Source organism: Oncorhynchus gorbuscha, linkage group LG05 (genome assembly GCF_021184085.1).
Source record: "Oncorhynchus gorbuscha isolate QuinsamMale2020 ecotype Even-year linkage group LG05, OgorEven_v1.0, whole genome shotgun sequence".
Taxonomy (NCBI): Eukaryota; Metazoa; Chordata; class Actinopteri; order Salmoniformes; family Salmonidae; genus Oncorhynchus; species Oncorhynchus gorbuscha.
The window spans coordinates 16,647,419-16,661,970 of record NC_060177.1 but is presented as its reverse complement, the minus strand read 5'-3'; the positions used below and the strand labels follow the sequence as shown (position 1 = coordinate 16,661,970).

Here is a 14,552-nt window from a genome sequence, read left to right as displayed (position 1 = left end):
TTTAGAAAATAGTTCAGCAATGGTGGTTTCATTGACAAGGGAGAAGGCACTGCTGTTGGTGTATTGCTTCCGCATTGATATGTTGCTTTCATACTTTGAAATAATGGAATTTAAATGTATCAGCCTGATGGATAGAATGTCCTGTCATGACATGAAATAACCATTTAAGTTTGGTCTATTTTTGCTTTATATTATTACAAACCTCCCACATACTTATTTCAGTGTGTGTACCCCATGTTCTGTGAAAATCATTCATCAATCGCCCATTGTTACGCAACAAGTAAAATGTTCTGCTCTTGCGTAAGAACGACACTTTCTCCGCCCTTTTCGAATCACCATTTCACTCTGTGTGAATCTGCGGCTGCGCAGTGTCCGCCATTGAGGACCCACGATCAGAAGAAAGGGGTCAGAATCGCTTCGATAGGCAACCGCGCACGTTTCCTTTATTCTTGAATCCAAACTTTGCCAACATCCGCACGTCGCCTACTGTATAATAATAATAACTGATATTCTTTTTAAGTCATGGATGGCAGATTTAGATATTTTATAGCAATTTGAAGTAACCTACCTAGCTAACGTTAGTCCGCTGTGAAGCTTACGGGTGAGGTTAGCTAACTAGCCACTGTGCTAGCTTTAGCTACGCGAACTGAGCCAGGCTCTGGGGCAGTGTCGTTTGATGGATCCAAGAATCGCTTGGTTTCAGCCAGAACAACGTGGACCAGCCAACAGCCTGTGGATGCAGATTTGGGAAACAACTCAAGGACTGGGGAATCTGTACTTCAATAACAACTGTAACACTGGTGGTTTGTCAAGCACGTCAAGCCTCAGTCCGAAAAAGAACGTCAACGGGACATTGGGTAACGTGATCTCGTGCAAGAACGGAGCTGTCACTAACAGCGAACCCCGGAACCAGGGAATGTCCAACTCAACGAAAGACCGAGATGTAGTCGAACAACGAGACTTTATTCCGTTGGAAGCTAATAACAACCACAACAACCGTTCATCGTTGGGGAGAGGCAGCGCAGGGGGGGGGCAAGTGTATTCTCGGGTCTCTGGGGTCTCAGGACACCCCAACAAAAGGAAAAGAGACAACAAGGCTAGCACTTATGGATTCAACAGTAGCCTCGAGACCGGAGGCTGTGGTTACACGGGAACACCATGGAAAGTCAAGAACTACTCTGAAGGAATCTTGGGGTAAGAATCAAAATTACACAAATAAAAACCAGCTACAAGTAACGTTAGCTAGTTCATATAACGTTACAAGTTAATTATAAACCACGCGTTATCTATCTATCTCTGCCACACTAACGTTAGTTGGTTAGACAACTAGCCGGCCAGCTAACTTGGCTGGTGACGTGAGCGCACATATTCCTATGGTTAGACGTCATAGCCATATTTAGGCGTGCGGATTTGACCGTCACGCGTCTTTATCCGTCATTTAGGGGACGTTCCTAACCAGCTAAGGTCAGTTGAAGGCAATGGGACAGTCAACTAGCTTGTTAGTTAGCTACCTCCAGTAGTTTGTTTTATGACCTTGGTAGCTAGCTACCTCGTGGTTGCCAACATCTGCATGTGTTCGCTACGCTGACGAGCAAAGCAAAAAAATCAAATCCATTCCACTGACATTTGACTAAAAGTACGAGTACTGTTTGGGAAGCATAGTCAGGTCAATGCAGAACTATTTTATTGATAGTTGACACGTTACTGATTGTCAGGCTAAGCCTGCCTAACTAATGCTGGTATTTCTGTTTCACTGTTGCCAATTTGCAGCAATTAAAACCGAAAAAACAATTATCTGGTTGATATAATAGAAGCATCTATTCTAGTTCCAAATCTATTAAAAGGTGTGAATAGTATACTTTTGGTCATAGTTAGTATTTTCCCAAATTTAGATTTGCGAGATTTAAGAAATCCATCAATTTCTTTAGACAGCAGATCTACTCTGACTTCTTTACATGGGACAACAATAAAGTCATCGTCGCCAATGTTATGTTTGAAGGAACAAGACTTGTTCTTTATTAAACAGCGTGGGTTTTTTCCAACTCGCACATCCTCACATTTGTGAGTTAACTTTGGCATCACAAACACAATTTATTCCTTTATCTAAAGTCATAATAGGGTGGATGTTTGGAGAATGGAACAAACAATGATAACTATCAGAGTACATATAGCAAACATAACAGACCCACATCTAACCACAACCCCAAGTCGCAATCTATTTCTTAATGACCGTGGAAAAGAGAGGTGAAATCAGTGAGTTCTGCCCCACTTTAAATCAAATCAAATTTATTTATATAGCCCTTCGTACGTCAGCTGATATCTCAAAGTGCTGTACAGAAACCCAGCCTAAAACCCCAAACAGCAAACAATGCAGGTGTAAAAGCACGGTGGCTAGGAAAAACTCCCTAGAAAGGCCAAAACCTAGGAAGAAACCTAGAGAGGAACCGGGCTATGTGGGGTGGCCAGTCCTCTTCTGGCTGTGCCGGGTAGAGATTATAACAGAACATGACCAAGATGTTCAAATGTTCATAAATGACCAGCATGGTCAAATAATAATAAGGCAGAACAGTTGAAACTGGAGCAGCAGCACAGTCAGGTGGACTGGGGACAGCAAGGAGCCATCATGTCAGGTAGTCCTGGGGCACGGTCCTAGGGCTCAGGTCCTCCGAGAGAGAGAAAGAAAGAGAGAATTAGAGAGAGCATATGTGGGGTGGCCAGTCCTCTTCCGGCTGTGCCGGGTGGAGATTATAACAGAACGTGGCCAAGATGTTCAAATGTTCATAAATGACCAGCATGGTTGAATAATAGTAAGGCAGAACAGTTGAAACTGGAGCAGGAGCATGGCCAGGTGGACTGGGGACAGCAAGGAGTCCTCATGTCAGGTAGTCCTGGGACATGGTCCTAGGGCCCAGGCCAGTTGAAACTGGAGCAGCAGCATGGCCAGGTGGACTGGGGACAGCAAGGAGTCATCATGTCAGGTAGTCCTGGGGCATGGTTCTAGGGCTCAGGTCCTCCGAGAGAGAGAAAAAAGAGAGAAGGAGAGAATTAGAGAACGCACACTTAGATTTACACAGGACACCGAATAGGACAGGAGAAGTACTCCAGATAAACAAACTGACCCTAGCCCCCGACACAAACTACTGCAGCATAAATACTGGAGGCTGAGACAGGAGGGGTCAGGAGACACTGTGGCCCCATCCGAGGACACCCCGGACAGGGCCAAACAGGAAGGATATAACCCCACCCACTTTGCCAAAGCACAGCCCCCACACCACTAGAGGGAAATCTTCAACCACCAACTTACCATCCTGAGACAAGGCCGAGTATAGCCCACAAAGATCTCCGACACGGTACAACCCAAGGGGGAACCCAGACAGGCCGACCACAACAGTGAATCAACCCACCCAGGTGACGCACCCCCCCAGGGACGGCACGAGAGAGCCCCAGCAAGCCAGTGACTCAGCCCCGTAACAGGGTTAGAGGCAGAGAATCCCAGTGGAAAAAGGGGAACCGGCCAGGCAGAGACAGCAAGGGCGGTTCGTTGCTCCAGAGCCTTTCCGTTCACCTTCCCACTCCTGGGCCAGACTACACTCAATCATATGACCCACTGAAGAGATGAGTCTTCAGTAAAGACTTAAAGGTTGAGACCGAGTTTGCGTCTCTGACATGGGTAGGCAGACCGTTCCATAAAAATGGAGCTCTATAGGAGAAAGCCCTGCCTCCAGCTGTTTGCTTAGAAATTCTAGGGACAATTAGGAGGCCTGCGTCTTGTGACCGTAGCGTACGTATAGGTATGTACGGCAGGACCAAATCAGAGAGGTAGGTAGGAGCAAGCCCATGTAATGCTTTGTAGGTTAGCAGTAAAACCTTGAAATCAGCCCTTGCTTTGACAGGAAGCCAGTGTAGAGAGGCTAGCACTGGAGTAATATGATCAAATTTTTTGGTTCTAGTCAGGATTCTAGCAGCCGTATTTAGCACTAACTGAAGTTTATTTAGTGCTTTATCCGGGTAGCCGGAAAATAGAGCATTGCAGTAGTCTAACCTAGAAGTGACAAAAGCATGGATTAATTTTTCTGCATCATTTTTGGACAGAAAGTTTCTGATTTTTGCAATGTTACGTAGATGGAAAAAAGCTGTCCTCGAAATGGTCTTGATGTGTTCTTCAAAAGAGAGATCAGGGTCCAGAGTAACGCCGAGGTCCTTCACAGTTTTATTTGAGACGACTGTACAACCATTAAGATTAATTGTCAGATTCAACAGAAGATCTCTTTGTTTCTTGGGACCTAGAACAAGCATCTCTGTTTTGTCCGAGTTTAATAGTAGAAAGTTTGCAGCCATCCACTTCCTTATGTCTGAAACACATGCTTCTAGCGAGGGCAATTTTGGTGCTTCACCATGTTTCATTGAAATGTACAGCTGTGTGTCATCCGCATAGCAGTGAAAGTTTACATTATGTTTTCGAATAACATCCCCAAGAGGTAAAATATATAGTGAAAACAATAGTGGTCCTAAAACAGAACCTTGAGGAACACCGAAATGTACAGTTGATTTGTCAGAGGACAAACCATTCACAGAGACAAACTGATATCTTTCCGACAGATAAGACCTAAACCAGGCCAGAACATGTCCGTGTAGACCAATTTGGGTTTTCAATCTCTCCAAAAGAATGTGGTGATCGATGGTATCAAAAGCAGCACTAAGGTCTAGGAGCACGAGGACAGATGCAGAGCCTCGGTCCGATGCCATCAAAATGTCATTTACCACCTTCACAAGTGCCGTGGCTGGGCAGATGCAAACACCCCCCCCACACACTTTTATTTAACCAGGTAGGCCAGTTGAGAACAAGTTCTCATTTACAACTGCGACCTGGCCAAGATAAAGCGTAGCAGTGCAACAAAAACAACAACACAGTTACACGTAAACAAACGTACAGTCAATAAAATAAAATTAGAAAAATCTATGTACAGTGTGTACAAATGTAGGGAGGTAGGCAATAAATAGGCCATAGAGGTGCAAATAATTACAATTTAACATTAATGGAGTGCTATATGTGCAGTTGATGATGTGCAAGTACAAATACTGGGTTGCAAGAGGGTAAGTAATAATATGGGGATGAGGTAGTCGGGCATGCTATTTACAGATTGGCTATGTACAGGTACAGTGATCGTTAAGCTGCTCTGACAGCTGATGCCTAATGCTAGAGAGGGAGATGTAAGACTCCAGCTTCAGAGATTTTTGCAATTCGTTCCAGTCATTGGCAACAGAGAACTGGAAGGAAAGGCAGCTAAAGGAAGTGTTGGCTTTGGGTTGCAATATACCTGCTGGAGTGCATGCTATTGGTGGGTGTTGCTATGGTTACCGGTGATCTGAGATAAGACAGGGCTTTACCTAGCAAAGTCTTTTTTATAGATGACCTGGAGCCAGTGGGTTTGGCAATGGATATGTTGTGAGGGCCAGCCAACGAGAGCAAAGAGGTTGCAGTGGTGGGTAGTATATGGGGCTTTGGTGATAAAACGGATGGCACTGTGATAGACAGCATCCAGTTTGTTGAGTAGAGTGTTGGAGGCTATTTTGTAAATGACATCGCCGAAGTTGAGGATTGGTAGGATAGTCAGTTTTACGAGGGTATGTTTGGCGGCATGAGTGAAGCAGGCTTTGTTGTGAAATAGGAAGCCGGTTCTAGATTTGATTTTCGATTGGAGATGCTTAATGTGAGTCTGGAAGGAGAGTTTACAGTCTAACCAGACACCTAGGTATTTGTAGTTGTCCACATTAGAGGTCGACCGATTTAATCAGAATGGCCGATTTCAAGTTTTCATAACAATCAAATCTGTATTTTTGGACACCGATTTGGCTGTTTTTTTTTTACACCTATAACTTTTATTTAACTAGGCAAGTCAGTTAAGAAAACATTCTTATTTTCAATGTCGGCCTAGGAACGGTGGGTTAACTGCCTTGTTCAGGGGCAGAACGACAGATTTTTTTTTTACCTTGTCAGCTCTGGGATTCAATCCTGCAACCTTACGGTCAACTAGTTCAACGCTTTAACCACCTGCCTCTCATTGCACTCCACGAGGAGCCTGCCTGTTATGTGAATGCAGTAGAAGCCAAGGTAAGTTGCTAGCTAGCATTAAATTTATCTTATAAAAAACAATCAATCATAATCACTAGTTAACTACACATGGTTGATATTACTAGTTTATCTAGCGTGTCCTGCGTTGCATAAAATCGATGCAACGCAGGGGGATGATTTAACAAAAGTGCATTTGCGAAAAAAAAGCACAATCGTTGTACGACTGTACCTAACCATAAACACCAATGCCTTTCTTATGACATAACATTGAAGGTTGTACAATGTAATAAGAATATTTAGACTTAGGGATGCCACCCGTTAGATAAAATACAGAACGGTTCTGTATTTCACTGAAATGATAAACGTTTTGTTTTCAAAATGATTCAAACAGCACTTTTGTGCATTTTGCCAGCAACTCTTCGCAAGCATAGCGCTGTTTATGACATCAAGCCTATCAGCCTAATGGCTGGTGTAACCGATGTGAAATGGCTAGCTAGTTAGCAGGGTGCGCGCTAATAGATTTTCAATTGATTTTATTGATGTATTATATTAAGTTAAAATAAGTGTTAATTCAGTATTGTAGTAATTGTCATTATTACAAATTTAAAATAAAAAAAAACTGCCGATTTTAATCTGTCAGCTTATTTTGGTCCCCCGATAATCAGGTATCGGTATCTGTGTTGAAAAATCATATTCTGTCGACCTCTAGTACGAACTCTGAAGATAGATGAGGGACGATCAATTCACATATGGTGTCCAGGGAACAGCTGGGGGCTGAAGGGGTCTACAACAAGCGGCTATGGCGAGAGACTTGTATCTAGAAAGGCCGATTTTTAAAAGAAGACACTTTAACTGTTTGGGCACAGACCTGGATAGTATGACAGAACTCTGCCGGCTATCTCTGCAGTAGATTGCAACTCTGCCCTCTGGCAATTCTATCTTGTCGGAAAATGTTATAGTTAGGGATGGAAATGTCAGGATTTTTGGTGGCCTTCCTAAGCCAGGATTCAGACACGCCTAGGACATCCAGGTTGAGAGTGTGCTAAAGCAGTGAATATAGCCAATTTAGGGAGGAGGCTTCTAATGTTATGCACATCATGTATCTTAAATGGTCAGAAATCTTGTTCAGAAGCCATAGTATACCACATGTATAGGGAGACTAAACTATTCCCCTTCTCTCGAAGTGTTCCATACATAAAGGCCTGAGAGTTGACAGAGTGTCCCACTTCTGACACAAACATAGTACTCAGGGATGAACAGTTAGTGGGGCTTGTGGTAGTAACCGTGTAGCTACAGGGCAAGTATACCCTCCCAGCCATAAAGGTCCTGTTAGTAGAGTCTGAACTCTAGTATTTTTATGAAACCCTTACTTAAGTGTGGTGACCTGTTGCACCCTCTACAACCACTGTGACTACTATTATTTGACCCTGCTGATCATCTATGAACATTTAAACATCTTGGTCATGTTCTGTTATAATCTCCACCCGGGACAGCCAGAAGAGGACTGTACACCCGTCATAGCCTACCAACCTGAGAGAGGAAGCAGGCTAAGAACAAAATCTGAAAATGCAGTCTCTACAACGCCAAACTTTTTACCAAATTAACTCCATAATATCGACAAACATGGCAAACGTTGTTTAGAATCAACCCTCAAGGTGTTTTTCACATATCTATTCGATGACAAATAATTTGTGGCAGCTGTGTTTCTCCTCGAAGCAAACGAAAAATACATGCAGCCGGAGATTACGCAATAATTGCAACGGAGGACCCCAAGCGGCCACCTGGTAGATGTAGTCTCTTATGGTCAATCTTCCAATGATATGCCTACAAATACGTCACAATGCTGTCGACACCTTGGGGAAACGACAGAAAGTCTAAGCTCATTCGTGACCCATACACAGCCATATAAGGAGACATTGGAACACAGCACATTCAAAATCTGGGGCACTTCCTGTATGAAATTTCATCTTGGTTTCACCTGTAGCATTAGTTCTGTGGCGCTCACAGACAATATCTTTGCAGTTTTGGAAAAGTCAGTGTTTTTTTTTCCAAAGCTGTCAATTATATGCATAGTCGAGCATCTTTTCGTGACAAAATATCTTGTTTAAAACGGGAACGTTTTTTTATCCATAAATTAAAAGAGCGCCCCCTATATCCAAGAAGTTAACATAAGTTGGCTATACTAATTTACTGATTATGATCAATAATAAGGTTGGTAGAAAGCAGATATAGAGGTTAGGTTACTGTAACCATTTTCTCTATAATGACAGAGGGTATTTCCCCAGACACGTGACGCTGAAATGTGCTGCTTTGCAACCATCCAGGTGCATTATCTTATCATTGTTGATTTTGCCTGGGTCTCCTCTGTTTATTAGTCTTAGTATTAGTATAACGGACCAGGTCTGTCTTGAAAAAACATATTGACCAATTAGTTTATATAATCTTAGTGTGACATAGAGCTATTTCAGAAATGAAGTTCTTACTAGTTTAAACTAGAGAAATGTCCTGAGGTGGGTGGAATGTTGTTTTAAAGGCTGAGGTCTAGAGGCGTTTTTGTTTTCTCTTCTACGTGCCTGACAAGCGTAGGCTAGCAACATGCAAGAGCCCAGAGCGAAGTCTTAGCCAGGCTGATCCTCATTTATAGTAATATGAAGCACACTGTTTGCATAAGGACATTCCTTAGTGATTACTCTAATACCCCAACCTTTACTGTACAGCCTGGATCACAGTCACAACCAGGTTCGGTCTCTCAAACTTCTGGTTCTTATTCTGCTCACAATGCTTAGTTACTGAGTTGCATTATGAACAGATATTTCACGATATATAAATGTAAAGCTAAGACATCTGCCAACTGGTAGTGTCTCTTTCAGAAAGTGTTTTTCAGGCTTGTGGTCTCTGGTCCCTGTAATTTCTCAGTCTTTTTTACTGTTTGCCTGTAAGTAAGAATTTCACTGTAAGGTGTTGTATTCTGCGCACGTGACAAATTTAGATTAGATCACTTTCCAATTTTGTGCTTCCCAGTCACTCCCTCCCAAATTATTCAGCCCCCTTAAGTTAACCTGTTACTCCTACCCTCTACTTTTTCGAACATTCTGTTAAAAATCGCGCAACATTTCAGCGCCCTGCTGCTCATGCCAGGAATATAGTATATGCATATGATTAGTATGTGTGGGTAGAAAACACTCAGACGTTTATAAAACTGTTTAAATCACGGCTATAACAGAACGTGCGTTTCATCGAAAAGTGCAGGAAAATCTGATCACTGAAAATGGAAAAATATATCCATGCGCGACTTGAACCCATTGATAAAGGTGAACCACATTTAATGGGGCTGAGGTTGCAATACCTACAGCTTCCACACGTTGTCTAGAGTCTTGTCATTTGCCTAGGCTTTGTTTCTTGGTCAAACAGACGCAAGGCAGCGCATTTCTTCCGGTCTCCGACTGGATATTTTGGTTGAGATTTACCCGGACATTATTTCCAGACGGACAGCTAAAGAATATACTTCGCCTCGTGATCAATTTGATCGCTTATTAACGTTTACTAATACCTAAAGTTACATTACAAAAGTATTTGAAGTGTTTTGTGAAAGTTTATCGTCAACTTCTTTAATTTAAAAAAATGACGTTACAAGACGCTATTTTTTTTAGTTTATTACACAGTCTTCATAGATCGATATCTAGGCTATTATATGGACCGATTTAATCGGAAAAAAAGACCCAATAGTGATTATGGGACATCTAGGAGTGCCAACAAAGATGGTCAAAGGTAATGAATGTTTTATATTTTATTTGTGCGGTTTGTGTAGCGACGACTATGCTAATTATTTTGTTTACGTCCCCTGCGGGTCTTTTGGGGTGTTACATGCTAATTATTTTGTTTACGTCCCCTGCGGGTCTTTTGGGGTGTTACATGCTATCAGATAATAGCTTCTCATGCTTTCGCCGAAAAGCATTTAAAAAATCTGATGTGTTGCCTGGATTCACAACGAGTGTAGCTTTAATTCAATACCCTGCATGTGTATTTTAATGAACGTTTGAGTTTTAACTAGTACTATTAGCATTTAGCGTAGCGCATTTGCATTTCCAGATGTCTAGATGGGACGCCTGCGTGTCAGGTAGGAGCAAGAGGTTAATTACTTTGTAGCGCCACCTTTTGCTGCGATTACAGCTGTAAGTCGCTTGTATGTCTCTATCAGTTTTGCACATCGTGAGACTGACACTTTTTCCCATTCCTCCTTGCAAAACAGCTCGAGCTCAGTGAGGTTGGATGGAGAGCATTTGTGAACAGCAGTTTTCAGTTCTTTCCACAGATTCTCGATTGGATTCAGGTCTGGACTTTGACTTTGCCATTCTAACACCTGGATATGTTTATTTTTGAACCATTCCATTGTAGATTTTGCTTTATGTTTTGGATTATTGTCTTGTCTCAGGTCTTTTGCAGACTCCATCAGGTTTTCTTCCAGAATGGTCCTGTATTTGGCTCCATCCATCTTCCCATCAATTTTAACCATCTTCCCTCTCCCTGCTGAAGAAACGCAGGCCCAAACCATGATGCTGCCACCACCATGTTTGACAGTGGGGATGGTGTGTTCAGGGTGATGAGCTGTGTTGCTTTTACGCCAAACATAACGTTGTGCATTGTTGCCAAAAAGTTCCATTTTGGTTTCATCTGACCAGAGCACCTTCTTCCACATGTTTGGTGTGTCTCCCAGGTGGCTTGTGGCAAACTTTAAACAACATTTTTTATGGATATCTTTAAGAAATGGCTTTCTTCTTGCCACTCTTCCATAAAGGCCAGATTTGTGCAATATACGACTGATTGTTGTCCTATGGACAGAGTCTCCCACCTCAGCTGTAGATCTCTGCCGTTCATCCAGAGTGATCATGGGCCTCTTGGCTGCATCTCTGATCAGTCTTCTCCTTGTATGAGCTGAAAGTTTAGAGGGACGGCTAGGTCTTGGTAGATTTGCAGTGGTCTGATACTCCTACCATTTCAATATTATCGCTTGCACAGTGCTCCTTGGGATGTTTAAAGCTTGGGAAATCTTTTTGTATCCAAATCCGGCTTTAAACTTCTTCACAACAGTATCTCGGACCTGCCTGGTGTGTTCCTTGTTCTTCGTGATGCTCTCTGCGCTTTTAACGGACCTCTGAGACTATCACAGTGCAGGTGCATTTATACGGAGACTTGATTACACACAGGTGGATTGTATTTATCATCATTAGTCATTTAGGTCAACATTGGATCATTCAGAGATCCTCACTGAACTTCTGGAGAGAGTTTGCTGTACTGAAAGTAAAGGGGCTGAATAATTTTGCACGCCCAATTTTTCAGTTTTTGATTTGTTAAAAAAGTTTGAAATATCCAATAAATGTCGTTCCACTTCATGATTGTGTCCCACTTGTTGTTGATTCTTCACAAAAAAAGACAGTTTTATATCTTTGTTGGAAGCCTGAAATGTGGCTAAAGGTCGCAAAATTCAAGGGGGCCGAATACTTTCGCAAGGCACTGTATATGATAAACAGAGAGTAGCAGTAGCATAGAAGAGCGGGTGGCGGGACACAATGTAGATAGTCCGGCTAGCCAATGTGCGGGGGCACCGGTCAGGAAGTCCAGAATCCAGTTGCAGTAGGAGGTGTTTAGTCCCAGGGTCCATAGCTTAGTGGTGAGCTTTGAGGGCACTATGGTGTTGCATGCTGAGCTGTAGTCAATGAATAGCATTCTCACATAGGTGTTCTTTTTGGAAAGGGCAGTGTGGAGTGCAATAGAGATTGCATCATCTGTGGATCTGTTTGGGCGGTATGCAAATGTTAGTGGGTCTAGGGTTTATGGGATAATGTTGTTGTGAGCCATTACCAGCCTTTCAAAGCACTTCATGTCTACGCATGTGAGTTCTACGGGTCTGTAGTCATTTAGGCAGGTTGCCTTAGTGTTCTTGGGCACAGTGACTATGGTGGTCTGCTTGAAACATGTTGGTATTACAGACTCAATCAGGGACATGTTGAAAATGTCAGTGAAGACACCTGCCAGTTCGTCAGCACATGCCCGGAGCACGTCCTTGTAACCCGTCTGTCCCCGCAGCCTTGTGAATGTTGACCTGTTTAAAGGTCTTACTCACGTCGACTATGGAGAGCATGACCACACAGTCGTCTGGAACAGCTGATGCTCTCATGCATGCCTCAGTGTTGCTTGCCTCAAAGCGAACATAGAAGTGATTTAGCTCGTCTGGTAGGCTCGTGTCACTGGGCAGCTCGCGGCTGTGCTTCCCTTTGTAGTTTATCATAGTTTGCAAGCCCTGCCACATAAGACGAGCGTAGGAGAAGGTGTAGTATGATTGAGTCTTAGTCCTGTATTGATGCTTTGCCTGTTTGATGATTCGACGAAGGGCATACCAGGATTTCTGGGTCACAGTCCCGCACCTTGAAAGCGGCAGCTCTACCCTTTAACTCAGTGCTAATGTTGCCTGTAATCCATGGCTTCTGGTTGGGGTATGTACGTACAGTCACTGTGGAGACGACGTCCTCGATGCACTTATTGATAAAGACAGTGACTGATGTGGTGTACTCCTCAATGCCATTGGAAGAATCCCGGAACATGTTCCAGTCTGTGATAGCAAAACAGTCCTGTAGTTTAGCATCTGCTTCATCTGTCCACTTTTTTTTATAGGCACTGGTGCTTCCTGCTTTCATTTTTGCTTGTAAGCAGGAATCGGAAGGATAGAATTGTGGCAAGATTTACCAAATTGAGGGAGAGCTTTGCGTCTTTGTGTATGGAGTACTGGTGATCTAGAATTATTTTCCCTCTGGTTGCACATTTAACATGTTGATAGAAATGAGAGAGAACTGATTTAAGTTTCCTTGCATTAAAGTCTCGGCTACTTGGAGCCCCGCCTCTGGGTGAGCTGTTTTCTGCTTGCTAATTTCCTTCTACAGCTGACTAGGTGCGGTCTTAGTGCCAGCATCCGTCTGTGGTGGTAAATAAACAGGCACGAAAAGTATAGATGAAAACCAGCTGTTTACAAATATGCACATACCGCCCCCCTTCTTACCGGAGTGTGCTGTTCTATCTAGCTGGTGCAGCGTATTATCCCATGAGCTGAATATCCATATCATTCTGCCACGATTCTGTGGAACATAACATGTTACAGTTTTTGATGTCCTGTTGGTAGGATATTCGTGATCGTACCTCGTCTAATTTATTGTCCAATGATTCCACGTTGGCGAGTAATAATGACGGTAACTGCAGCTTTTCCACTCGCCTTCTGTGGGTCCTTACAAGGCACCCCGCTTTGTGTCCTCTGTACCTGCGTCTCGTCCTCTTGCCAATAACTGTAATGTTGGCCTTGTCTAGTGTTCGAAGTATGTCCTGTGCGTCCTGCTAGTTGAAGAGAATCTTTGTCTAATCTGAGGTGAGTGATCGCTGTGCTGATATACAGCAGCTATGTTTTGCTTTAAGATGCGGTGGCAGAAACATTATGTACAGAATTCACATCCAGGTGCATTTTCCTTTTGGTTGTGATACCTGGGGGATCGCCTATTCAGGCTCGCGTTAGTCAAGGGGTTTACTTTACATTCCTTAGCTTGTGACCACTGCTGCATACACAATTTGATGGGGAGGGGAAACGAAAGGATGGGAGAAGATGAATGATTTTCCTTGGACGAGTAAAGCACTGTTGGTTGCTGGGGTGGTGATAGGGCAGATAGGGGTGGAGTTGTGTGTATTCATGCAGAGTTGTTGTACTGCTTGGTTGAGCCCAGCAGGTCCGGCCTTCATGTATAAGGGGTGCTGTGTTTACATGCAGCACATGCTGAGCATGTCCTGGTTTCACTCTCCCAAAACAAACCTGCCCCTCCTGGAGAGAAACGTGAGCTCTTTCTCTGAAGTCCCAGTGCCCTCCATCCAATGAGCTCTGGAGCAGCAACGGCGTTCAGCCAGCACTGATTCACTGAAACAAAAGCTGTTGTGAAAGACCCAGAATTTGTCTTGGTGTGTGAGTGGAGTGGACTGCCTAAAATAGTATGGCTGCACTGTGCTGTCACACACAACTAGCTGTGGAAAGACCAGGGTTGTGTTCACCAAGCACAAAATGGAGAAAACTTACCAAAATGAAGTGAAACAGGAAGGGACTATCTGAACTTGTCCAATAAGAAATAACTAGCTAGCCATTTCACATCGGTTACACGAGCCTAATCTCGGGAGTTGATAGGCTTGAAGTCATAAACGGCGCAATGCTTGATGCACAACGAAGAGCTGCTGGCAAAACGCACAAACGTGCTGTTTGAATGAATGCTTCCGAACCTGCCGGTGCCTACCACCAGACTGCTCTATCACATCACAGACTTAGTTATAACATAACACACAGAAATACGAGCCTTGGGTCATTAATATGGCAGAATCTGGAAACCATCATCTCGAAAAAACAAGACGTTTATTCTTTCAGTGAAATACGGAACCGTTCCGTATTTTATCTAACGGG

At 43.3% G+C, this 14,552-nt stretch overlaps 1 protein-coding gene across 1 annotated transcript in view; it reads left to right on the top strand.

Moving 5' to 3' along the window:
• Positions 1-354: 354 nt before the first annotated feature.
• The window catches only part of LOC124035569 (terminal nucleotidyltransferase 4B-like), a 34,074-nt gene continuing 19,876 nt past the window's right edge, over positions 355-14,552 (top strand). The window contains exon 1 of the mRNA XM_046349060.1: positions 355-1,194. Coding sequence (XP_046205016.1) covers positions 677-1,194 — 518 coding nt within the window. The 5' untranslated portion in view covers positions 355-676. The remainder of the gene's footprint in view (positions 1,195-14,552) is intronic.